This window comes from Manis pentadactyla, chromosome 4 (assembly GCF_030020395.1).
Source record: "Manis pentadactyla isolate mManPen7 chromosome 4, mManPen7.hap1, whole genome shotgun sequence".
NCBI classification, from domain to species: Eukaryota; Metazoa; Chordata; class Mammalia; order Pholidota; family Manidae; genus Manis; species Manis pentadactyla.
Genome location: NC_080022.1, coordinates 104,860,934 through 104,887,200, shown reverse-complemented (window position 1 = coordinate 104,887,200; position 26,267 = coordinate 104,860,934). Strand labels below are relative to the sequence as shown.

The following is a 26,267-nucleotide window of genomic DNA, read 5'->3' as shown; positions in this document are numbered from 1 at the left end:
ACAGTCACTGTCCATCAGCATAGCAAAATGTTGTAGAATCACTACTTGGCTTCTCTGTGTTGTATAGCCCTCCCTTTTCTTCTACCCCCCATGCATGTTAATCTTAATGCCCCCCTACTTCTCCCCCCCTTATCCCTCCCTACCCACCCATCCTCCCAAGTCCCTTTCCCTTTGGTACCTGTTAGTCCATTCTTGAGTTCTGTGATTCTGCTGCTGTTTTGTTCCTTCAGTTTTTCCTTTGTTCTTATATTCCACAGATAAGTGAAATCATTTGGTATTTCTCTTTCTCCGCTTGGCTTGTTTCACTGAACATAATACCCTCCAGCTCCATCCATGTTGCTGCAAATGATTGGATTTGCCCTTTTCTTATGGCTGAGTAGTATTCCATTGTGTATATGTACCACATCTTCTTTATCCATTCATCTATTGATGGACATTTAGGTTGCTTCCAATTCTTGGCTATTGTAAATAGTGCTGCAATAAACATAGGGGTGCATCTGTCTTTCTCAAACTTGATTGCTGCATTCTTAGGGTAAATTCCTAGGATTGGAATTCCTGGGTCAAATGGTAAGTCTGTTTTGAGCATTTTGATGTACCTCCATACTGCTTTCCACAATGGTTGAACTAACTTACATTCCCACCAGCAGTGTAGGAGGGTTCCCCTTTCTCCACAGCCTCGCCAACATTTGTTGTTGTTTGTCTTTTGGATGGCAGCCATCCTTACTGGTGTGAGGTGATACCTCATTGTAGTTTTAATTTGCATTTCTCTGATAATTAGCGATGTGGAGCATCTTTTCATGTGTCTGTTGGCCATCTGTATTTCTTTTTTGGAGAACTGTCTGTTCAGTTCCTCTGCCCATTTTTTAATTGGGTTATTTGTTTTTTGTTTGTTGAGGCGTGTGAGCTCTTTATATATTCTGGACGTCAAGCCTTTATCGGATGTGTCATTTTCAAATGTATTCTCCCATACTGTAGGGATCCTTCTTGTTCTATTGATAGTGTCTTTTGCTGTACAGAAGCTTTTCAGCTTAATATAGTCCCACTTACTCATTTTTGCTGTTGTTTTCCTTGCCCGGGGAGATATGTTCAAGAAGAGGTCACTCATGTTTATGTCTAAGAGGTTTGTGCCTATGTTTTCTTCCAAGAGTTTAATGGTTTCATGGCTTATATTCAGGTCTTTGATCCATTTTGAGTTTACTTTTGTATATGGCGTTAGACAATGGTCCAGTTTCATTCTCCTACATGTAGCTGTCCAGTTTTGCCAGCACCATCTGTTGAAGAGACTGTCATTTCGCCATTGTATGTCCATGGCTCCTTTATCAAATATTAATTGACCATATATGTCTGGGTTAATATCTGGATTCTCTAGTCTGTTCCATTGGTCTGTGGCTCTGCTCTTGTGCCAGTACCAAATTGTCTTGATTACTATGGCTTTATAGTAGAGCTTGAAGTTGGGGAGTGAGATCCCCCCTACTTTATTCTTCTTTCTCAGGATTGCTTTGGCTATTCGGGGTCTTTGGTGTTTCCATATGAATTTTTGAATTATTTGTTCCAGTTCATTGAAGAATGTTGCTGGTAGTTTCATAGGGATTGCATCAAATCTGTATATTGCTTTGGGCAGGATGGCCATTTTGACGATATTAATTCTTCCTAGCCACGAGCATGGGATGAGTTTCCATCTGTTAGTGTCCCCTTTAATTTCTCTTAAGAGTGACTTGTAGTTTTCAGAGTATAAGTCTTTCACTTCTTTGGTTAGGTTTATTCCTAGGTATTTTATTTTTTTTGATGCAATTGTGAATGGAGTTGTTTTCCTGATTTCTCTTTCTGTTGGTTCATTGTTAGTATATAGGAAAGCCACAGATTTCTGTGTGTTGATTTTGTATCCTGCAACTTTGCTGTATTCCGATATCAGTTCTAGTAGTTTTGGGGTGGAGTCTTTAGGGTTTTTTATGTACAGTATCATGTCATCTGCAAATAGTGACAGTTTAACTTCTTCTTTACCAATCTGGATTCCTTGTATTTCTTTGTGTTGTCTGATTGCCGTGGCTAGGACCTCCAGTACTATGTTAAATAACAGTGGAGAGAGTGGGCATCCCTGTCTAGTTCCCGATCTCAGAGGAAATGCTTTCAGCTTCTCGCTGTTCAATATAATGTTGGCTGTGGGTTTATCATAGATGGCCTTTATTATGTTGAGGTACTTGCCCTCTATTCCCATTTTGCTGAGAGTTTTTAACATGAATGGATGTTGAACTTTGTCAAATGCTTTTTCAGCATCTATGGAGATGATCATGTGGTTTTTGTCTTTCTTTTTGTTGATGTGGTGGATGATGTTGATGGACTTTCGAATGTTGTGCCATCCTTGCATCCCTGGGATGAATCCCACTTGGTCATGGTGTATGATCCTTTTGATGTATTTTTGAATTCGGTTTGCTAATATTTTGTTGAGTATTTTTGCATCTACGTTCATCAGGGATATTGGTCTGTAGTTTTCTTTTTTGTGGGGTCTTTGCCTGGTTTTGGTATTAAGGTGATGTTAGCTTCATAGAATGAGTTTGGGAGTATCCCGTCCTCCTCTATTTTTTCGAAAACTTTAAGGAGAATGGGTATTATGTCTTCCCTGTATGTCTGATAAAATTCCGAGGTAAATCCATCTGGCCCGGGGGTTTTGTTCTTTGGTAGTTCTTGGATTACCGCTTCAATTTCGTTGCTGGTAATTGGTCTGTTTAGATTTTCTGTTTCTTCCTGGGTCAATCTTGGTAGGTTATATTTTTCTAGGAAGTTGTCCATTTCTCCTAGGTTTCCCAGCTTGTTAGCATATAGGTTTTCATAGTATTCTCCAATAATTCTTTGCATTTCCGTGGGGTCCGTCGTGATTTTTCCTTTCTCGTTTCTGATACTGTTGATTTGTGTTGACTCTCTTTTCTTCTTAATAAGTCTGGCTAGAGGCTTATCTATTTTGTTTATTTTCTCGAAGAACCAGCTCTTGGTTTCATTGATTTTTGCTATTGTTTTATTCTTCTCAATTTTATTTATTTCTTCTCTGATCTTTATTATGTCCCTCCTTCTGCTGACCTTAGGCCTCATCCGTTCTTCTTTTTCCAATTTCGATAATTGTGACATTAGACCATTCATTTGCGATTGCTCTTCCTTTTTTAAATATGCTTGGATTGCTATATACTTTCCTCTTAAGACTGCTTTTGCTGTGTCCCACAGAAGTTGGGGCTTAGTGTTGTTGTTGTCATTTGTTTCCATATATTGCTGGATCTCCATTTTGATTTGGTCATTGATCCATTGATTATTTAGGAGCGTGTTGTTAAGCCTCCATGTGTTTGTGAGCCTCTTTGCTTTCTTTGTACAGTTTATTTCTAGTTTTATGCCTTTGTGGTCTGAAAAGTTGGTTGGTAGGATTTCAATCTTTTGGAATTTTCTGAGGCTCTTTTTGTGGCCTAGTATGTGGTCTATTCTGGAGAATGTTCCATGTGCACTTGAGAAGAATGTATATCCCGCTGCTTTTGGATGTAGAGTTCTATAGATGTCTATTAGGTCCATCTGCTCTACTGTGTTGTTCAGTGCTTCTGTGTCCTTACTTATTTTCTGCCCAGTGGATCTATCCTTTGGGGTGAGTGGTGTGTTGAAGTCTCCTAGAATGAATGCATTGCAGTCTATATCCCCCTTTAGTTCTGTTAGTATTTGTTTCACATATGCTGGTGCTCCTGTGTTGGGTGCATATATATTTAGAATGGTTATATCCTCTTGTTTGACTGAGCCCTTTATCATTATGTAGTGTCCTTCTTTATCTCTTGTTACTTTCTTTGTTTTGAAGTCTATTTTGTCTGATATTAGTACTGCAACCCCTGCTTTCTTCTCACTGTTGTTTGCTTGAAATATGTTTTTCCATCCCTTGACTTTTAGTCTGTACATGTCTTTGGGTTTGAGGTGAGTTTCTTGTAAGCAGCATATAGATGGGTCTTGCTTTTTTATCCATTCTGTTACTCTGTGTCTTTTGATTGGTGCATTCAACCCATTAACATTTAGGGTGACTATTGAAAGATATGTACTTATTGCCATTGCAGGCTTTAAATTCGTGGTTACCAAAGGTTCAAGGTTAGCCTCTTTAGTATCTTACTGCCTAACTTAGCTTGCTTATTGAGCTGTTATATACACTGTCTGGAGATTCTTTTCTTCTCTCCCTTCTTGTTCCTCCTCCTCGATTCTTCATATGTTGGGTGTTTTGTGCTGTGCTCTTTCTAGGAGTGCTCCCATCTAGAGCAGTCCCTGTAAGATGTTCTGTAGAGGTGGTTTGTGGAAAGCAAATTCCCTCAGCTTTTGTTTGTCTGGGAATTGTTTAATCCCACTGTCATATTTGAATGATAGTCGTGCTGGATACAGTATCCTTGGTTCAAGGCCGTTCTGTTTCATTGTATTAAATATATCATGCCATTCTCTTCTGGCCTGTAGGGTTTCTGTTGAGAAATCTGACGTTAGCCTGATGGGTTTTCCTTTATAGGTGTCCTTTTTCTCTCTAGCTGCCTTTAACACTCTTTCCTTGTCCTTGATCTTTGCCATTTTAATTATTATGTGTCTTGGTGTTGCCCTTCTTGGATCCTTTCTTTTGGGGGTTCTGTGTATTTCCGTGGTCTGTTCGATTACTTCCTCCCCCAGTGTGGGGAAGTTTTCAGCAATTATTTCTTCTAAGATACTTTCCATCTCTTTTCCTCTCTCTTCTTCTTCTGGGACCCCTATAATACGGATATTGTTCCTTTTGGATTGGTCACACAGTTCTCTTAATATTGTTTCATTCCTGGAGATCCTTTTGTCTCTCTCTATGTCAGCTTCTATGCGTTCCTGTTCTCTGATTTCAGTTCCATCAATGGCCTCTTGCATTCTATCCATTCTGCTTATAAACCCTTCCAGAGTTTGTTTCATTTCTGCGATCTCCTTTCTGGCATCTGTGATCTCCTTCCGGACTTCATCCCATTTCTCTTGCTTATTTCTCTGCATCTCTGTCAGCATGTTTATGATTCTTATTTTGAATTCTTTGTCAGGAAGACTGGTTAGGTCTGTCTCCTTCTCTGGTGTTGTCTCTGTGATCTTTGTCTGCCTGTAGCTTTGCCTTTTCATGGTGATAGGAATAGTCTGCAGAACTGGGACGAGTGATGGCTGGAAGTACTTCCTTTCTTGGTTTGTGGCCCTCCTCTCCTGGAGAACAGCGACCTCTAGTGGCTTGTGCTGGGCAGCTGCGCGCAGACAGGGTTTCTGCTTCCTGCCCGGCTGCTATGGAGTTAATCTCCCCTGTTGCTGTGGGCGTGGCCTAGCTCGGGCAGCTACTCCAAAATGGTGGAGTCGCGTTGGAGCAGGAGCTGCTGGGAGGCTATTTATCTCCGTAAGGGGCCTCCCTGCTCCCTGCAGCCCAGGGGTTAGGGTGCCCAGAGATCCCCGGATTCCCTACCTCTGGATTAAGTGACCTGCCCTGCCCCTTTAAGCCTTCCAAAAAGCACCCACCAAAACAAAACGACCACCAAAAAAAAAAAGAAAAAAAAATTTTTTAATTAAAAAAAAAAAAAAAGGTGGTTGTTCGTTTTCCTTTATTCTCCAGTGCCAGCCTCCGGCCTCTGCTCACCGGTCTTTCTGCCCTGTTTCCCTAGTATTGGGGTCCCTATCCCTTTAAGACTTCCAAAAAGCGCTCGCCAAAACAAAACAGCAAAAAAGCAAAAAAAAAAAATGGTCGCGCGCTTTTCTTATGTCCTCTGGCGCCCAGCCTTCAGTGCCCGCTCACTGTTCTCGCTGCCCTGTTTTCCTAGTATCGAGGGCCCTGCACTCTGGCCCGGATGGCTGGGGCTGGGTGTTCGGCAGCCCTGGGCTCCGTCTCCCTCCCGCTCTGCCTGCTCTTCTCCCGCCGGGAGCTGGGGGGAGGGGCGCTCGGCTCCCGCGGGGCCGGGGCTTGTATCTTACCCCCTTCGTGAGGCGCTGGGTTCTCTCAGGTGCAGATGTGGTCTGGATATTGTCCTGTGTCCTCTGGTCTTTATTCTAGGAAGGGTTGTCTTTGTTGTATTTTCATAGATATATGTGGTTTTGGGAGGAGATTTCCGCTGCTCTACTCACGCCGCCATCTTCCGCCCCTCCCCACTCTTTGTTTTTTGAATATTCTTTTTTCATAACACTCTGTCCTTGTTTAATGGATACATTTTCTTATTCTTTTGAGCATATTAAGGGCCGTGTGTTTTGTAAGTTTTCTTCCCTTGCCTCTGATGTTCATGTTTGTTTGAGTCCCTGTCTTTCACATTAGAGGCTTTCCTCATTGTCATGGGGATCCATAACTGTCTGTTCATATTTAAGAGGGAAACATTAAAGACTGAAATCTCTGTATGGGCAGGAGGGGCTTGGTGGCTGCAGAATTCACTCCAGGGTCAACTGGCTGGGTGGTTTCACTTGGGAACCCTGGATGTCAGAGTCATTAGGTCTTCTCTGATAAGATTTTTTTGATAGGATTTTTTTCAAACTGCTTAGTCTTTTCCAATACCTTGCCTGAAAAATATCGTGAGTATTCTGCTTGACTTCTGCAAGCTGAGTGGAGTAGGAGCTCAGTCCCAACATTCAGTAGAAAACTTTTATTTAATCCTCTGTTTTTAATTCAGTTCCTTTCAATCAACTCTGCATAGAGCCCCCCAATGCAGAGCCCCTCTGTTTTGCCATCTGCAGAGAATAAACCTGCAGGTCTCTACTGGGCAGTAACTGGTCTGTGTGGTGTCTGGGATGGGATTTGGGATCTAACTGCTTCTATGCAGATCTTAACTGGTCTTTCTGTTTTCACCTTATAAAAATTCCTACTTCTGGAGATACCTAGTGTGCCTCCAATTCCTATGCCTTTTGAGCATTTAATAGAATAAATAAGTTTGTGCCAGGGCTTTCCCCGTCATTTCCTTGAACTTTTGAAGTCGTCTTATTCAGTTACCACCCTTCCCTCTACTTTTTCCAACACTAAAATTGTGTTACTGGTTTTTCTTTTCTCTGTTCTCTTTGACCTTGTGGTTTATGTCTTTTATTTTTGTAAAGTTTAATGTTATTTTTGTTGGTTTTTCAGAAGGGAGTAAAGGCTGATGTATGAGTTAAGCTGTTACCCTTAACTAGAAATTCCCCTGCCTTACTGTTAGCCCCACCCTGCCCCCTCCCTGATGACAGCTCCTTGCAATTCACGTATTGCCTCCCAAGCCATGCAGCTGGGCTTTGCTGCATCACTTCATTTTGCACCTCTAGAACTGGTTGACTGTTCGCTTGAATGAAAGTTGATTGCCCACTGCCAAACATTTTCCTGTAAGCACCTTCTCTATGCCAACCTGGACCAGTGGGTAGATCTTTATGGACAGGTAGGCTATCAGAAAGACCAGACTTTCTCCTGTCTCCCCTACCCCTGCTCTGAATTGTTATGAATAAACCACCAGGCTGCCTTGGGGAGCAATGTCCAGATGTCCCATCAGGGTGGCCCTGCTCATGGGGCCCAGAAGGTGACAGCAGGTTGCTGGATCAATGTAGGCTTTGTGGGATGGTCTTACAAATCTGTTCTTTAGCTTTTAATACATCTGGTATTTATCCCATGTGGTCCAGTGTTGGGAAGCTGACTCAGGTGACTCAAACTCAGAGCATACTAGGCCACCTTACAGAGCGCTTATTTATTAATTTGAATGGGTTGTGTTTCTTGCCTGTAAGTAGACTGTTTATATCTGTTATCCAGGGTATTCCCTGTCAGGTATCAAGCCAGAAAGAAAGCTCAGTTATCAGATGTCTTCTGTCCTCCGGGACATACCAGGAACATTTACAGGCATTATTTCCAGTTAATCCTCATGCTAACCCTGTGAAGTGTTATCCCATTTTACAGGTGAGGAAATCAGTATCCAACCAGCCTGAGTAAATTACTTGAGCTTGTAAAACCGATGAGAGAGAGTTGGGCCTTCTGGCTCTGGCACCCATGAGCCTTCCCTTCCTCTGCACTAGGTGACCACAGAACGGAACCAACAGAGACACAAGACGAGATGGTCTCACAAGGTTCCTGTCACAGCAGAGGGCCTCTCTCATGACCTTTGATCTGAGTCCTAAAGGAAGAGTGTGGACAGATGAAGAGCCAGGTGAAGAATGTGGGCAGTGGGTGGGAGATGTGGGTGATCCTGAGGAACCATGTGGCTGCAGCCAGGCAAGCATGGGCGACCCCTGAGGGGCCCACGTTAGAGACTCCACAGAGGAAGACTGAAATGCAGTTGCCAGACCACAGCACATGCCCTTTGGAGCTAGGCTGACCCCACCGCCAGGATCAGACTGCTCTTTAGGGGAGCAGGGGGTTATCAGAAAGAATGGAATTTTCTGTCTTCCTAAAACACTCAAGGATGTTCCAGTCCCTCAAATTATCTGGATATTTTTTCTAAGATGGGTGACTTCCTTGTATTTCAAATTCCCCATGGAGGATTTAATTTATCTATCACAGCTTTTCTTACAATGATGTATTATCTATAAAATCTTCAAGTTTGACCAGCCATTAATGATTATAATTTGAGCACCAGTAGACCTGTGGTTCCCAACTAGAATGTCCATCGGAATCACTCACAGAGGTTGTTAAAAATATAGAGGCTTGAGACCCAATCTAACCAACTGAATCATGGGTATACTTTTGCAGGCTCCACAATCTATTCTTATGCAGCTGGCCCATTTTTCAGAAAGTGCATGCCCTGGGACAGGGTCAGTGGAAGATCACACAACATCAGACAGGTGTGACTGCAGCACACATCTTGAGCAAGGCCCAGGTTTTCTGCTGCACAGTAGAGGTTCTGGAAGGACAGGGAGTGTGTCCTATGTATACAGATGCCACATATCTTTTCATCAGGATGTATTCACCCACTGAATGATCTAGCTAGGGATATTTTCAATAAAGTGCTGTACACAATGGTCATTGTCCTCAAGTTCTCATCAATTCTAAAATGCACATTTTTCCCACATTTTAACATATCAGAAATGGGGTTGTGCCTAAAAATTGATTGTATCTCAGCATTTGTTACAATGAAATTGAGAGTGTCTTTTCTTTTCTTATGGCATATAAAATAATGGTGCTACTTAAAACCACACTATCTTCATATTGATGAAACAGTCATTGAAAAAGGGAACAACATACTCACGTAAACATGTGGCAAACATGAGCCTTGCATGTGGTTCCCTCTACATGGGTAATTCTGCATCACTGATTTACCAACCCTACTCAACTATTACAACTCCATTCAAATGTCTCCTCCTCCAAGAAGCCTTCTGTGTTACCCTAGTCCTACCACCCAATCTGAATTCAAATCCTTGCTTTGGGCTCCTGTACTTGCCTCTGACTTGCACTTACCAAGCTGAGTTTTATCCTAAATGAGTCTACCCTTCTGAGCTTCTTGGAAAGATGCAAAGATGCAGTGATGCAGTCACACACCTCTGTGTTCCTAGAACCTAGCACAGAGCATGGTACATAGCAAAAGTTCAGAAACTGTTGAATCAATGAATGATGAAGGATTGAATAGTTATAGTTATGCATGATATACAAAACCACAGGATTTCAGAAGAAAGGCAGAACACAGGGCTGGAAAAGCCAGGAAGTCTTCATGAAGGGAGTGGGAGGGTTGTGTGCGTTTCTGGCAGGATGGCTGGTAGAACTGCTGAGGACTGCAATGAGGAATAAGAAAGGGGTAATGTTAAGATCTTTATTTATCCTGCTGGGTAGATCCTGCAATGACTGTTCCTTGGCTGTATTTTGTGTTCCCATTTCAAGAGGCTGTGGGGTTTCATTTACCATCATTCTTAATAATTAACTCTGGGTGCTGAAACAATAGCCCTCAGGTTCAGAGGAAAAAGCAGTTCAACCTTCAGCAAGGTCTCGCAGGAAGTCCTGAATATACATAGACTCTGTGGTTTAGACCTCAGAACTTCCTGCCAGAGCCTGACAAGGTTTAACAAGTCTAAGAAGCCAGAAGGAGGGCAGATGGGACCACAAATATGGTGTCAACATTTCAAAGCAGGTGCCTCCTCACCACCTATTGTTTTAGAACCTTAACTGAAAACTGTTTTTTTTTCTCCCCACTTCCCATAAAATACAGGTAACATGACGGCTAGCTGGGGATGGGGTCTGACCTTTTAATAATGGTCGCTTAAGACTGGGGATTTGATTCGGCTGAGTTGTCACTAAGCCTGCCCTTTTATATTTCATTTGATAGGCTCCTGACACCTCCAGTGTTCATGGAATCCCCTCTTTTCAAGGATGACTGAAGATCACTGGGATGAAGGATGAACAATCAAGGACGTGAGACCCAATCAATCATGTTTTCTGGTGCCTCTTGTTGACTTTTGGGCATAGAGTTTCTCAATTCATTATACAAATCTAAAAATAAGTTTGAAGCTGGTGCCAGATCCGTAGCTGAGACCAGAGGGCACGTTCTGGTTGTTCTGGTGGAGATTACGATGCCAGGAAATTGGCGTGAACCAAGTTTGGTTCTACTGTTACACCAACCAGCTTCTTTCTATTCAGCAGCTTGAGGATGGGCTCCTTTCTACAATGAGTAGACACTGGGGTCAAATAAAAGCTTTTATTTCATTTTTACTCCTGCGATGGGGGGCAGGTGTCCACCTAGCACAGAAGAAACCCGTGCCTCTTGAGCAGGCGGGCTGCTTGAGGGGAGACACAGCACAGCACAGCACGATGTCTCACATCCACACGGGGCCGGAGAGGCAGACAAGGCGATCTCTAGAATTTTGTGCTCCATCACCCATAATCCTAGTGATTGAACTTTTTTCTCTTCTTGGTGTGATGGAGAGCTATGAGGACACCAGAGACTCCAGATGTCACACCGCATGGATGAGTTAGAAGGTGCAGATGCGGCTGTGGCCCATGAGCTCAGGAGGCAATAATGTTTTGCTTGTAGAACACACTCAGTGGAAGTGCAGGCTTGCACACCCATAGTGGAGAAATTCAGTAGGGCCTTTTATGGGGAAGGATGACTTCTATCTTTTTTAATCAGAGGAAGTGACAACTACATCAGGAAACAGAGCTGGGAGCTGCTGCAGCGGCACGGGGAGGTTTCTGCTGAACTCGAGGCCTGGGCAGAGGAGGGCCTTTTTGCTGGTGAACTTGGGTGCCATGGGGAGGAGGAGGAGGCCTCTTTTGCTGTTGGTGCAGGACACGGTGGCCTGGAATCCCGGGACGATAACCAGGTGCCTGGGGACGATGACCAGGAGGTGGAGGAGGTTGGGACATAGCTGGATTTTGAGGAGTTGAGTCTGGAATTTGGTGGGGCTTCCGGCCCCCTTTTTTAGTGGCTTCTATGTGATCTCTTATCTCCAGCTCCTCATCTGCAACAATAAAACATCCAAAGAGTTGTCTTGGCAAAGTCTGATCGATAAAACTATTTATGGAGTGTACCTCCCATGCACAGTGCCCCACGCCAGCCCATTTGGGGGATGTGAGGAGAAAGCAGAAGCCATCTCTACCCTCTAATGATTCCAGGTCTTGTAGGGGAGACAGAAAAGCCCACCAGCAAGGGAGGGAGGGAGAGAGCCCAGGGCTTCTGAGAACTCAGGGAGCCGGAGGCAAGTGGGCAGTTGGAAGGCTTTGTGCCAGGGTCTCCTGGGAGCAGACAGGGCACTCAGACCCCAAGTCCCTGCCTCTGTGGCATCCTAGAAGCCGCGCCCGGAGAGCACCTTGGGGTTGGCACCCTCATTCGAGGATCCGAGTAGTCAGAGAGGGCATTTGCAATCGCCTTCTTTCACCCGGTCCCTCCATGACGCAGCCCACATTCTGGTGAGGGGTTGAAATACACACAAGGGGCTTGTGTATTTTAGTCCCTAGACACTTATGAATTTCTCAGAAATTCAGAAGCAAACAGCATCCTGCAGCTTCCGAGGGGGCCGGGAAGAGGATGTCCTCCGTGGGGTAGATGGGTGGCTGCCCACACTGGGGCAGGGACGTGCCTGTGGTTCAGAAAGCAGCTGCCCTCTCTGAGCATCACCCTGCAAGTTCAGGGAGGAGGCTGCTGCAAATGGCCTCCTTCGACTGCTGGAAATCCAGGCCTCAGGTGGCTTTGCAAGTGAGGACTCAAAGTCGGTGTGGTTTTCATATGCGAGAGGCGGGTGTGCTCTAAGCGTAAAACATAAAGGGCACAAAAGGGGAAAACACATCCCCTCTGCCATCTTTGGTGCCCTGGGTTAGCTGAGGGCGTCCCAGGAGGCTGTGGAGGGGACTTTGACACCTCCAACCCCAATTCCTAGCGGCGGAACCATGGCGATCCTGTTTCATTCTCTGAATGGCAAGCTTGGCCTGGCCATTTGCTCACTAGTCTGTTTACCCACTGTTCTGTTCACTTGTTCTTCGGACATGTATTCCCCATATTGTAAGGCGTTAGGTGCTAAGTGTAATGATGGCTCAGACACTGACCTCAGGAAGCCTGAAATCAAGTGAGTGACCCAAACTGGGACTGCAAATCACAATGTCAATCTCTGATAAGAGCCCAGGGAACTGAGAGAGGTACACGGAGCCCCGTGAGTTCCAGGCAGAGGAGTGAGGTGTGGCGAGGTGGCTGAGACCTCAGGCTGGTTTGGGCAGGTGAGGCCAGCGGTGGTTCTGTGCAGCCTGACCGGCCAGAGCAGGGCTATGGGCCCCAGCAGGCCCACGCCCGCAACTTCAGCCACCGCCGCAGAATCTGCTCCAAGGGACTCCTCCAGGCCCTGTCCCTCTGTCATTTCATCTCTTGCTTCCTTAACCTCCAGCTGGGACTAGGGGCAGCAAGCAAGACACCCAGTGCACAAAATTGGTGGAAGCCCACGCTCTAGGGGCTGGGCAAAGGCAGCGTCAGCCCCAACGATAGAGTTTCCTTCAAGTTTGCACCCTGGTCTCCGTGCTTGACTCTCCCTAGCCCTGACTCTGCCTACTAGCCACAGGATGGGGGTAAATCATTTAACCTCACTGAGTCTAAATCTCATTTGTCTGAGTATTTCTATCTCATCAGATCACTCAGCAAGCAGGACACGTTGATGAATACAAAGCATCACATTACAGAGACTAGCACCAGGTACAAGTGACTGCTTAGTCAGTATGAGCTAATTACCACGTTGGTCCTTTTAGCCCAGTGAAAGCAGAGATCCCCTTGTTGTGGGGTGGTGTGTGGGGTCCACATTGGAAGGACAGTGATCCTTGGTCAGTAGGTAACAGAGAGAGGGCTTCTGTGGGCAGGTGGAGATGCCTGAGCAGGGCACAGAGGAGAGGAGACCAGGGGTGCCTGGGGGACTCAGCCAGCAGTTCTGTTCTCCTGGGGTGTAGGAAAGATGGTGGCGGCACGCTGCGGCTGTGGTGTGCTGGGCCGTGGGGCAGAGGGAGAGGCAGGGAAGGGAGTCTGAAATGAGGAAACCAAAGCTGTAAGTGGCCCAAGGCTGCCACTGTCTGGGGGCGGTTCAGACCAGGGCCGTGTTGGGCGGTGCTGAGGGCAGCTGGCATGGGTGTGTTGGGCCCTTTCAAGGGGAGATCTAGAGCGAGGAGGCCAAGTCCGGCACTGTGAGACTACACAGCACCCCAGGGGCCTGCCCACATGGCCGCATGGCTCACTGCTGGTTGAACACCCCTGCTGGACCCCCTGCAGCATGGTGTCCTGACACCCCAACCTGACACCTGCAGACATGCCTGGCCTGCCACTACCTGAACACACTGCCTTGGGTGCTTGGATGCCCCTAGAGCCAGATCCCCACTTAGGAGCATGACCTTTTCATGCTGAGCAGGTTGCTGGACAGGCGTGATTTGAGAAAGAAACAGTCCCAGCCCTTAACACATCTGAGCAACAAGTTGGAAAAGGGGCTATAACCACCTGGTTTTAGAAGAAATGTGTTCCTGTGAGTCCCAGATGCCCTGAAATTTTACCTGAGTTCCTAAGAGTTTAGTCCTGAACACACTGTGGGTCGCCCCCTCAGGAGAAGACAGGATGTGTTTGTTCATAGAAATGGGTTGTGAAGCTAATCTATCTACCCACGTAGAGATGTGTGTCTTGTTCAAAATATGTCCACACAGCCTTGCATCACGTCAGCCTCAGGTGGTGGATTCCAGTGAGGCCACCCTGGATTGAGCTTCTCAAAGCTTTCACATTGTCACCACTAGAATTTGCTTTTCAAAAATCAAGGTAACCACAAAATGGAACTAACTGTAACCACCGGTTATAACCCTGGCCTTCTGAAACTGCCAATCTCCATTATTTTCTTTCCAGACTCAAAGTGGATCCCCATGAGCTGTTCCCACAGGGATTTTGCCTGGGCCTGCGTGGGGCAGAAGAGAGCTTACCATTTCTCCTGCTGCTCTGTCTTTTTCTCTTGCTGATGTAGAAAATGAGTAGTGACACAAAGAGGATTAAGATGGTGCCTCCTATACAAATGCCAGTGATGAGATAGACATCCAGACCTTTCTCTGCAAGAGGAACAGAAGTGGGATGGAGGGAAGGGTACTAGAGAGAGGGGCCATTTCATTGCTCTGGCCAAGGGCCCCTGCCTCTCACATTAAGCAGATAAAGAGCCTGATGGGACTTTTCAACTCAAAGACCAAGCTCACAGAGGGCTGTGAATCGTGTCAGTCCCTAGAAGGATGCAGAGTCCAGCGTAAGCCCCTCAGAAGCCTCCTTGGAGAGCTGCTCTCTGGGCCAGAAATGCCTCCTTCTTCATATGTCAAGGCATTGTCACTGCCTCCCGTCAAGGAGACTGTCACAGAAGTTTAGCTCTGAGATCTTAGAGACAATCTGAAGTAATACCTAGTTTCACAGACAAGGCCCAGAGAGGGAAGACAAGCTGCCTGAGGCCACACAGTATCTGCTCCTGAGTGGTCCCTTTAAGCAGCTTCTTTTCTTAATGTTTCTGCACTATTTATCCAGTTCATTTCTGGCTGCCCTCCTATACCATGTTGTTTTTCTCACCCTCGGACCAGACAGTTTCCAAAGGACTTGGTAAATATTTCACCTGTCCAACCCAGCCCTCCAACTTCTCAGCCAGCACCCCCTCCCAGATTTCTCCTGGCCTGTCAGAGAAACTCAGTCACATAGTGACTTAGCAGCCACAGTGGCCTTGATCTTCAGCTTGCTGACCTTCAGTCACTGTAATGCAATGAGAAAACAATGACTCAGTGATAAAAGAAATAGGTTTGAGTCCAGGCTCTCCCAGGCAAGAGCTGTGTGACTTTTGGCAAGTTACTCCACCTCTCTGAGCCTGTTCTATTCTTTGTAAAATGGAAATAACGAAACCTGTCACAGGGTGGCTGTTGGAAGTCAATCAGATAATGGATATGAAAGTGCTTTGTAAACTGTAAAACAACACACAAAGGTGAGGTCCTGATCTTAGTAGAGCTCTGTGCACTGGTGTTTCCCAGAGCTGTTTCCCAGGAGGGGTGCTGGGCCATCTGCCCTTTGTGAGTTAACGGCAATAAGAAAGCTGGGGCCAGGGTCAGAGGACTTGTACATCTGGAGAACAAACTGGAGCTCAGCCCAGCACTGCAAGAAAACCCCTCTCCAGCCAAACTTTCCTGGGAAGATACTGTTACACATGAAGTCCAGGAGGGGCCCCAGGAGCAAGGCAGAGGCCCAGAAACCAAACTGAACAGATTTTCAGGCTGCAATGGTTAATTCTCCCTTTCCTTCCTCAAGTTTCTCCCTGAACCATTCTCTGCTTGCCAGGTATACAGCCTCTCTCTGCTCTGTGGATAGAGGGCTGCCACCAGAAAGGTAGATTTAGGCATAATCCTAAACTGCTATGAAACCGGGTCAAGGACTGGGGGTCACTTAGGCTCCACTGGCTTAGAAGGGCCAGAGCCACTGGCATCTGCCACAGGCTAAGCAGTCCAGCCCGGTGGGCCCGGGCAGGCCTGCAACAAGTCGGGGAGCTCAGGAATAAACTGTGTGACCACCAGCTCATCTTTTCTCAAAGTCCTCACACAGGGTGGCCGCATCTTTATCTTGGGCATATATAGGGACGTGGCAATGCCTTATACAGTCTGTTCACAGGTCTGCCCAGCGCGGGTCTCTGAGATCCCTGGGCTCAGGGGGTGCTCTGTGCAGAACATTCCAGCTTGTCTCAGAGGCAGCTGTGGCTCTATCACTCAAAACTATGTCATCACAGCATCTAAATTTCACCACACTCCATCTTGCATTCCCACTTGGAGATAATGTGCCTAGAAGTTTACGGTGGCGTCTTTGTGTCCAAACCTATTCCTTCCTCCTTGTATTTCAGATTTAAGTACATTATAACCTTTTCTGAGTCAAATGGTGAGTCTTACCATCGTCCCCTCTGACTTGGCCTTTTAGGGTAAAATATTTATATCCATTTTAGGGTCTTCCAGCAGCCTCCACCTCCCCAGCTGCCCTGTCGGCAAGTTCCCCATCTCCTTAGCGCCCTTCCTCAGACGGGCTTCTGCTCTGCACCACAGAGTAAGGGACCTGAGTGTTCCAGTATTCAAACCCCAGCTTCCCCTGAAGACTTTCCTCTCCCTCCGTCCCTAATGTGCATATATTTCTATAAAGGTGGGATCCAGTTAAAATACACATAAAGAGTGGGGTTGCCAGATAAAATACAGGATGTCCTGTATTTTAAGTTGAGTTTGAATTTCAGGTAAACAATAAATAATTCTCAGTATGTCCCATGCAACATTTAGAACCTGTTTATACTATCTTCTTATACGCTAAATCTACAGCACTAACCCAGGGCAAAAGAGCCACTGACGTCAGGGAGAGGCAGCTTCGCTCACTGCGCCCAGTGAAGGCGGGCGCAGAGGGGTGGCTGGTGACAAACACTGGGGCTGAAATGAAGCAGGTCTAAGCTGGTGCTAGCAGATGCCAAAATGGCCCCCCGTAACCCCTGCCTCCTGGCATTCCGCCTCTATGCAATCCCCTCCTTTGAATGTGGACTGGGCTTTTTGAGTTGCTTCTAAAGGATAGGATGTAGCCAAAGTGAAAGGCTCTCACTCCTGAGATTAAGTTATAAAGAGACCATGGTTTTTGTCTTTGGCACTTGTTTTCTCTCTCTCAGAGAGCGCTGAGGGAAGCTAGCTGCCATGTTGTGAGGCAGACCAATGACCCTCATGAGGGAGCGTGGTGGGGCCTCCTCAGCGGAGCCTGGACATGGTGGACTGCAGCCTGGACACGTGACTGCAGCCCCTCTCAGCCTCCCGAGGGCAGCTTCCTGAAAGACCCTGGTCCGGAACCGACCAGCTTAGTTCCTCCCAGATCATCTCTCATGGAAATTGAGATAACAGCTGCTTGTTGTTTTAAGCCACTACCTAGGGGGCAATTTGTTATGCAGCAACAGGTAACTCATTCAAAGGATATATTAAAAAGCTGTAAATTAAAAAAAACTCTGACTTCTGTGTCCTAGGCCCACTGACCAGCTATAGTTGCTATAGAAATTCAGAGCCTCTGGCCAAACGACTATTTTTTTAACCCCTTCAGGGGGGTTTACCAGATGGCACTGGAAAGATAACCACAGAGTAGGAGATGAGTCAACGCTTGGGGATCCATGGGCCCACTTTGTGTGTGGGCCAGGAGGCTGATGCCCACAGAGGTGAGAGAACTCTGTCAAGGTCACCCTGACAAATTTGGACAGACACAGACTAGACGTCCAGGCCTCTGGCTCCCACAGCTAAGCACTTCATCAGGCTGCCTCTCAAAAATCACTTCTGGGGAGTGATGTCAAACTGGGACGTGGGGGAAGAGCTTAGAGTCTTAGGTTTCAGGATTTCCTGGTATTGGTGGCAACACCGGGCTGCCAGCTTCGTGGCAGGAGGAGCCCACGGTCACATGGGCCTCGAGCTCTTGCTCGCACCCCCCACCCCCCGCTAGCTCCCAGGTCTCTGCAGACAATGTAGCCTTGTTCCTCCTCCAGAAAGGAATCTTTTTGTTCCCTTCTCCATCATTACCCTCACTGACTAGCTGAGGGACCCCAGGCAGGTCAGTTTGCCTCGCTGGACAATGGGGATTTGCATAAGAAAAGCTCTACAGCTCCTTCTACCCTCTGCATCTGGCAGTTCTTTCTACAGAAGAGGATCTTTTTAATTGCCTGAGGTTAAATAGAGCTCCATGGGAGGATGCCCAAGATGGGTAAGCACAGACCACCACCTCCTCTCTCCTCTAAAACTTCCCTTGTTTTCAGTTCTCATCCTGAGCCAAGGCTGCCTCCCAGCCCAGGCCCTGGAGAGGGCCGTGCCATGGGCCGGGCAGGCCAGGTTAGCGAACTCAGGGCATCTGACCAGTGCCGGTTACGCACCTGTACAACTGATGGTCACTGTGCTGGTTTTCTCACTGATTTTGTTACTTGCTGTGCACTTGAATAGTGCCTTCCATTTGGTGGACCACTTGTATGTGATGATCGTCTGATTATTCTTTGTGACATTGCTTCCATTTAGATACAATTGTAATTGAGAGTCAGTTCCATTTGTTACCTTACAGGTCAGGGTTGTGTTAGTACAATTCCAGGAGATTTCAGGTTGTGACACTATTTCTGAAAAGAAAATAAAGATCCAGTTCATATTAGGCAATTTTCTAAGTTTAGTGGACATACTTATTATAGAGGGGGACACAGGGTCGGTTTGGGACCAGGCAACAATTTCAAAGACCACTAGCTATTTTCAAAAATCATTTTCATTTTACCTTATTTATATATCACATTCAGAAATTTATTTCTGATGAAGTTCATAGATTAATTATATCAGTATATACCAAAGCAAATGCTTATGTGTTATTTTATATCTTAAAATGTTTTCACATACATGATATCATTTAATCATGACAGCATTTAATCATTTGATACCATATCCTGACACCCACAGACTTGAGGGTTGCCATGCTTTGAGGGCAGCCACAAACCCCACCTTGGGGCAATTGTTACATGTATGGTCTGGGACCTTGATCACAAATGAACGCCCTGTCTCCACCCCACCACTAGGGCCCTGGGGGTGGAGGGCTGGGTGTGCAGCTCCAGCTGTGAGGTTCCAAGTCATGAGCCCCTTTCTGCTCCCTAAGCTGCTTGGCCACTCGCCAGGCCTCCCTAGACCTCATCTGTGAGAGAAGGGCAAGGAAGATATGCACCACCTGTCACAGTGCCACAGCATGTGACAAAGCCCTGGGCAAACTGTTAAGTACCAACATTATTGTTGGTAGTTGTTACTTTCATAATCACAAACTCCTGGCCTCACCTTTCCTGTGTGACAATATTCAAAGGCTGTGTCATAAAAGAGCACGGCCTGTTCTTGGTGTCAGACAGGCCAGGTCCAAATCCTGACTCCACCATTCCCGGCTGGGTGGCCCCACTTCCATTTTCTTCTCTGTTCTTTTTCTCATGCTTTGCTCTCTTTCTCCAGGACCCCAACTTTCCCTCTCAGTTTCTCTCCATTCCTTATGCAGCTGGAAAGCTTATTTTTCAGTGATTCCCTCCCTCTCTGCCTCCCAGGCAACAATATCTGCTCCAGGATTTTTCCCACCAAACCACATTTCTGCCCCAGTACTCAGGCATGCAGAAATCAAGTTTTCTTCTCATCAGGGGCCTCAGTGTGACCAGACAATAAGACAGGGTCAGGGCATAGTGTAGGACACAGGTCATGGTGTTGTCTTTACAAAATGGAAATAATCATTTTTCTCTTTACAGCAGTAATACATTGAAACAGTAATACAGTATGATCATTGCAAAAATAAAAAAAAAGTTTCAAGATTAAAAATCACTTGCAATTCCACTATCCAGAGTCAATACGTACTAATATTTTAAAGTATAGCTTCGCTACATGTTTTCTGTACATACATACACATATAAATAATATTTTAAAAACTAAAACTGAATCATATGATTTTTGCAGTCTGCAGATTTTTCCTTTACTGATGGTCTACAATGAAATTACTTCCTTTAAGAACATCAATAAATACACATCTCCACCATTTTTTTAAAGGATGCGTTCCTAATTTAACGAATAAGTTTCTGACTGCTAGGGACTTTTGAATCCTTTCCATTATTTCACTAATATAAACCACACAGGGATGAGCTGCCTCTCGAAATCGTATCTTTGTACTTATCTTCTCTGTAAGACAGCTTCCTAGAAGAGGCACCACCAGATCAAGTGGGGGCACAACTCATAGATGAGCAATCCTTAATTCTAGGTTGCTAGAATTTACTCTTTCAGCACCACCTGCATATGAGGAGCCTTCCCCTGCCTCCTGAGCCAGGAGCAGCAGTCTGCCTTTAGGAGATGCGGGAACTAAGACTGAAGCTGCGAGAGAAGCATGGAGAAACAAAGAGACGGGGGCGGCATTGACACTGAGCACAGTGGCATTCTGTCCCAAGCACTGCAGGGCCCCTTTGCTTAGCTGTCTCACTGAAAATCCCTTGGGGTTATTATTATGAAAATCCAACTCGGAGCGGGTAGAGAATTTGCCCAAGGTCATGAGTCAAGGAAGGGTGACTGGACCAACTGAATTACTTCACGGTGTGGCATCGACACACACACGCAGTGAGGTGGCTGTTGTGTCATGGAAAAATCTCCGTCTTTTGGCCAAGGAGTGTGGGGTTTAATTTTTGGAATAAATTGTTTTAAAACTGATCATGTGATGATTGCACAACACTGTGGATATAGGAGAAGCCGTTGAATCCGACACTTTAAATGGGTGAATATCATGGTATGTGAATTACATCTCAATAAAACTGCTTGGGAAAAAATACCACCATTCTTGCTAAAAGAAGCCCTGGGTTTGGATTCTGACTTTGGTCCTGACTAGCTGTGAGACAAGTCACTTCTGCTTTCTTACAGATAATATGGGAATAATAACAACTGTCTCTTGGGATTGTAAATAAAATTATTTTATTTTTATGTAGCAACACCCTACCACTAGCAGGCAGCCATTACTACCACTGCAATACCAAACACAACACGGATGGGAGGCTCATGTTCAAAATAGGATGCTGGAGTCCTTGCGGGCAGGAGTCCTGAGATCTGGGATTCCCAGAGCCCGTAAGCAGAGGCCCCTTCTGGCTCCATTCCCACGCCATTTCTAGAATGTACTTTCCATTCAAGGTTGCAAGGCCAGGGTACGGAAAATTGTCACTTGGGGGGAGCTGAGTTGTCTGGCATTATTGGAGTGGGGCTGCTGCCAGATGCATGTGTCAATAAAGGGCTGGAGGGTGCCCCTCGGTAGGAGGAAGGGGCCCTGCTTCTGGTGATATTTCCTGGGTGAAGCACAGAAATGTTTTTTCCTCACTGGATCTCCAGCTTGTGCTCATGCCAGGGGTCCTGTCTTCCTCTCCAAGCCAAGTGCAGTTTCCTCTTGTCACTTATCATCACCCCTACCACGTGTCCCCTGGACTTTAAATTTCAGTGACATTCCAAGTTCTGTTATCTCTTCCCTCATCCTGCACACAAGCCAGCTTGCCTGTCCTTTGTCCACACGTGGCCCTCAGTATACTCACTATCCTCATTTTACAGTCACCCTTTCGACCAGTGGTCATCAGCTGTGGCTGCTTATGAGAATCACCGGGCCCCAGGCCAGGCAGTTCTGATTGAATCCGTCTGGGATGGGACCAAGGTGTCGGTAACTTTTTAACCAGCATCTCAGTTGATACTAACGGGCCTCCTGTGTTCAGAATCACCAGCCAGCGCCTCCCCACTTCACTTGGATTGAGTAGCAGCTTCCAGGCTAGTCTCACTGCTGCCATCTTCAATACCCACTGCTGCCCTCACAGAACATAAAGAGCCACACTGAGCCACACCTCGTGTGCTTTCTACAGATGTCAGCAGAAATCTTCCACCTTTGATCACCATGACATGGAGTAGATCGGAAACAAGGGCTATTCATCCTTACATTCATTATTTATCCATTTCCTGCCATGTAGCTACTCCTTCAGGGTATCCTGGTTTGAAATTGTCCCTCTGGATGGAAGACCCTCTGCTGTCCCGTCAGTCTCCCCTTCTGCCCCACCCCTAGCTTTCCCCTTCGTCAACCATCTGGAACAGCCACCTTTTTCCTTTGCCCACCTGTTCCCCTCCTCCTGATTAATGCCACCTGAATCCAGGATCTTCTCTCAGCACCACATCCCCATAGAGCCACTGAAGAAAGAGTTTTAGGCAGATAGACTTGAGGCTTTACTCGCTGCCGATTTCCAACATGTGTGGATTCCCTCTGACCCACAGGGCTGGAGTCTCCACTGGGGTTGGAGGGCTACATTAGCTTTCCTTGAGGGCTCACCCAGATGAGGTCAGGGCTGGGGATTCCACAGATTCTCGAACTTGCTAAATAGCACCCATACTGAGATAGAGCAATTTAGGGAACAGAGACTTACTTACCTAGAATCTTCAAAACAAACGTTTTCTCCATCCAGTTTTTTCCTTGCGTATTATAAATTGTTACCTTGTAGGTATCGCTATCATTTCTCTTCAGCTGTTTAATTTTCAGAGTTCCATTTGCTAGTATCTGGTATGTTTCCTTTAGCTCATAAGGTGTCCTGTCTTTTTTGAATTGCGCAATCTTGGTTTTGTCTTTTTTCCATAGCACATCATCTATACTTCCACTCATTTGAAAACCAGGAATGTTTAGGTTGATGTCCTGATCCACGGCACCCCAGACGCTAATCTCTTCAGGAACTACACCTATAAAAAACAAGATAGTTACTGAAATCTTGAGACTCACTGCCAGGGAAAGCTGCGCTGTGACCTCTTTGACTCTTAAGACACTCACTTTAGGGTCTCTAGTGGAGACTCACATACTAACTTACCTCTGGTGGAAAAGATGGCAATCACAAGAAAGCGGGCTACGATTTTACATGCGAGGCTCATTTTGGGGGTTAGTTTCCTTGTTGTGATTCTGAGCTCTTCTTGAAAAAGCAGCTGAAGTAAGACCAGTAGAATCCACCCCCTGAGAGCTTAACCACGTGCCTCTCATTTTTGCTTCCTTTACAGAAGCATAGAAAACACACGCACGGACAGTCAGCAAAGTAACCTCGCCAATGCACTCCTTTGCCAAAGCACATGTGTTTTGAGGGTGTTGTTTTCTTATCACATTTTAATCCTCACAACAACCTTAGGTGAGTTTTATTATCCTCATGGAAGAGAACAGAAACTGAGAGGCTAATGAAATCTCTCAGGATTACCTTTTGGTTAATGAGAAGCTAAATTCAACCACACAGTTCATTCTATCCATTGTGCTTATATTGTCTCTAATAAGACCACAGAGAAACATAGGTTAATGTTCATGAGTAAATAGCAGAATACAAATATTTATCCTATGATTAAAAATATCAGAGGATGTATACATATGAAATAATTATGAAAATGGATTTTTTTCTCTTTTTAATAAGGTTTTTTTTTTTTTTTAGATAATTATTTTTTTATTGAAGGGTAGTTGACACACAGTATTACATTATATTAGTTTCGGGTGTACAACATAGTGATTCAACATTTATATACATGACAATTCTAGGTACCAGCTATCACCATACCAAGCTGTTACAATATCTTGACTATATTCATTACATCCCGGTTACTTATTATTTTACCATTGGAAGTGTATACATTTTTTTTTGTGTGTGTGAGGGCATCTCTCATATTTATTGATCAAATGGTTGTTAACAACAATAAAATTCTGTATAGGGGAGTCAATGCTCAATGCACAATCATTAATCCACCCCAAGCCTAATTTTCGTCAGTCTCCAATCTTCTGAGGCATAACAAACAAGTTCTTACATGGAGAACAAATTCTTACATAGTGAATAAGTTCTTACATGGTGAACAGTACAAGGGCAGCCATCACAGAAACCTTCGGTTTTGCTCAAGCATTATGAACTATAAACAGTCAGTTCAAATATGAATACTCATTTGATTTTTATACTTGATTTATATATGGATACCACATTTCTCTCTTTATTATTATTATTTTTAATAAAATGCTGAAGTGGTAGGTAGATACAAGATAAAGGTAGACAACATAGTTTAGTGTTGTAAGAGAGCAAATGTAGATGATCAGGTGTGTGCCTGTAGACTATGTGTTAATCCAAGCTAGACCAGGGCAATAAAACATCCACGTATGCAGAAGATTTCTCTCAGAACGGGGGGGTGAGGTTCTAAGCCTCACCTCTGTTGATCCCCAATTTCTCACCTGATGACCCCCCTGCGACTGTGCCTGTCTTAGGTTGTTCCTCCCTTGAGGAATCTTACCCGTCTCTGGCTAACCAGTCATCTTCCAGGGCCATACAGGGAGATGTAAAGTTGGTAAGTGAGAGAGAAGCCTTATTGTTTGAAATGGTTAGCTTTTTATTTCTTTGCATACTTATGCCCTGTGGCTTCTATGCCCAGCATTTGTCTTGAGGTATCTTTACCACTTGGAAGAATTATGATAGTCGGTAAATTTGATATGAGGCACGAATTCTATTTAAGGGTTGTAATTAGGAAGGAAGAAGAAAAGCTATAGAAGTAGGAGATGGAAGAAAACATGGGAAGATTGATTATTTCTTTGACATATCTTCTTGTAGAGTAACTTCAGCATGTATAGGTTTTAAGCTACTACTTAAATTGTGCACACACATTAACATAATAGGAGTATAGTTACATAACCAAAGCATACCTGTAATTACCAGCCATCTCCAGTGAAACCAAGAAAACCAGTTAGGCACCTTAGGCATTTGTGAAAACTTATCTATGATATGGTGGATATTGTCCAACTGAACTTGAACAGTCTGAGAGAAATCAGACAAATTAAAACAACCCATTCCTGGGGAATGTTCACATCCCTTATGTTCTTTTAACAGTAAATAGTCTGTAGTTCTAAGATTTTGGAGCGCTACAATTTGCACTTCTCCTAATTCTTGATTGAGTTCCAACAGTATAGATCCAGTCAAATTTGTTGTTTTACTGTATGCACAGGCCAGCTTAGATATCTCCTTCCTCATTCCCATGGCAAGTCCAGGAACTGGTGGGATGAGTGCATCTACAGCTGTAGCAGTGCGTGGATCTTTGTTGGGGTTTTTTGATGATCATCTTCTGGCATGAGTCTTCCAGGGAGTGCTGATGTTGGAAGTTCTTTTTCATATCATATCTTAGTTCATTTTCGGGGTAGCCCAATTAGGCTTTGATCCTCTGTATAAACACAAACAGACCCTTTGCCTGCACTTTTATATGCCCTTTATACTCTTGTGTAGAACTCATTGGAGGTTACCACACAGGAACTGCCCTTTTTTTTTTTTTTTGGTATCACTAATCTACACTTACATGACGAATATTATGTTTACTAGGCTCTCCCCTATACCAGGTCCCCCCTATAAACCCCTTTACAGTCACTGTCCATCAGCATAGCAAAATGTTGTAGAATCACTACTTGCCTTCTCTGTGTTGTACAACCCTCCCTTTTCTCCTACCCCCCGATGCATGCTAATCTTAATACCCCCTACTTCTCCCCTCCCTTACCCCTCCCTACCCACCCATCCTCCCAGTCCCTTTCCCTTTGGTACCTGTTAGCCCATTCTTGAGTTCTGTGATTCTGCTGCTGTTTTGTTCCTTCAGTTTTTCCTTTGTTCTTATATTCCACAGATAAGTGAAATCATTTGGTATTTCTCTTTCTCCGCTTGGCTTGTTTCACTGAGCATAATACCCTCCAGCTCCATCCATGTTGCTACAAATGGTTGGATTTGCCCTTTTCTTATGGCTGATTAATATTCCATTGTGTATATGTACCACATCTTCTTTATCCATTCATCTATCGATGGACATTTAGGTTGCTTTCAATTCTTGGCTATTGTAAATAGTGCTGCAATAAACATAGGGGTGCACTGATCTTTCTCATACTTGATTGCTGCATTCTTAGGGTAAATTCCTAGGAGTGCAATTCCTGGGTCAAATGGTAGGTCTGTTTTGAGCATTTTGATGTACCTCCATACTGCTTTCCACAATGGTTGAACTAACTTACATTCCCACCAGCAGTGTAGGAGGGTTTCCCTTTCTCCACAGCCTCGCCAACATTTGTTGTTCTCTGTCTTTTGGATGGCAGCCATCCTTACTGGTGTGAGGTGATACCTCATTGTAGTTTTAATTTGCATTTCTCTGATAATTAGCAATGTGGAGCATCTTTTCATGTGTCTGTTGGCCATCTGTATTTCTTTTTTGGAGAACTGTCTGTTCAGTTCCTCTGCCCATTTTTTAATTGGGTTATTTGTTTTTTGTTTGTTGAGGCGTGTGAGCTCTTTATATATTCTGGACGTCAAGCCTTTATCGGATGTGTCATTTT

At 45.1% G+C, this 26,267-nt stretch overlaps 1 protein-coding gene across 2 annotated transcripts; it reads right to left on the bottom strand.

Annotated features, from left to right (window-relative positions):
• Positions 1-10,313: 10,313 nt before the first annotated feature.
• On the bottom strand, positions 10,314-22,896 carry CD2 (CD2 molecule). Of its 2 annotated transcripts, XM_036924469.2 has the most exons (5): positions 22,768-22,896; positions 22,340-22,642; positions 18,283-18,516; positions 14,327-14,449; positions 10,314-11,358 (listed from the first exon to the last, which is right to left on the bottom strand). In XM_036924469.2, the coding sequence occupies exons 1-5, from the start codon at positions 22,826-22,828 to the stop codon at positions 11,045-11,047; spliced, it is 1,035 nt and encodes a 344-aa protein (XP_036780364.1). In that variant the 5' UTR covers positions 22,829-22,896; the 3' UTR covers positions 10,314-11,044. The 2 variants fall into 2 exon arrangements, with proteins under 2 accessions (XP_036780364.1, XP_036780365.1); XM_036924470.2 differs by lacking the exon at positions 14,327-14,449.
• Positions 22,897-26,267: the final 3,371 nt, after the last annotated feature.

Coding starts and splice junctions, on each gene's coding strand:
- CD2 (XM_036924469.2), bottom strand. CDS start 22,828: ATGAGCCTCGCATGTAAAATCGTAGCCCGCTTTCTTGTGATTGCCATC. Junction 22,643..22,767: donor TGCCATCTTTTCCACCAGAG/GTAAGTTAGTAT, acceptor TGTTTTTTATAG/GTGTAGTTCCTGAAGAGATT. Junction 14,450..18,282: donor AGTGACCATCAGTTGTACAG/GTGCGTAACCGG, acceptor TTCCTCTTGCAG/AGAAAGGTCTGGATGTCTAT.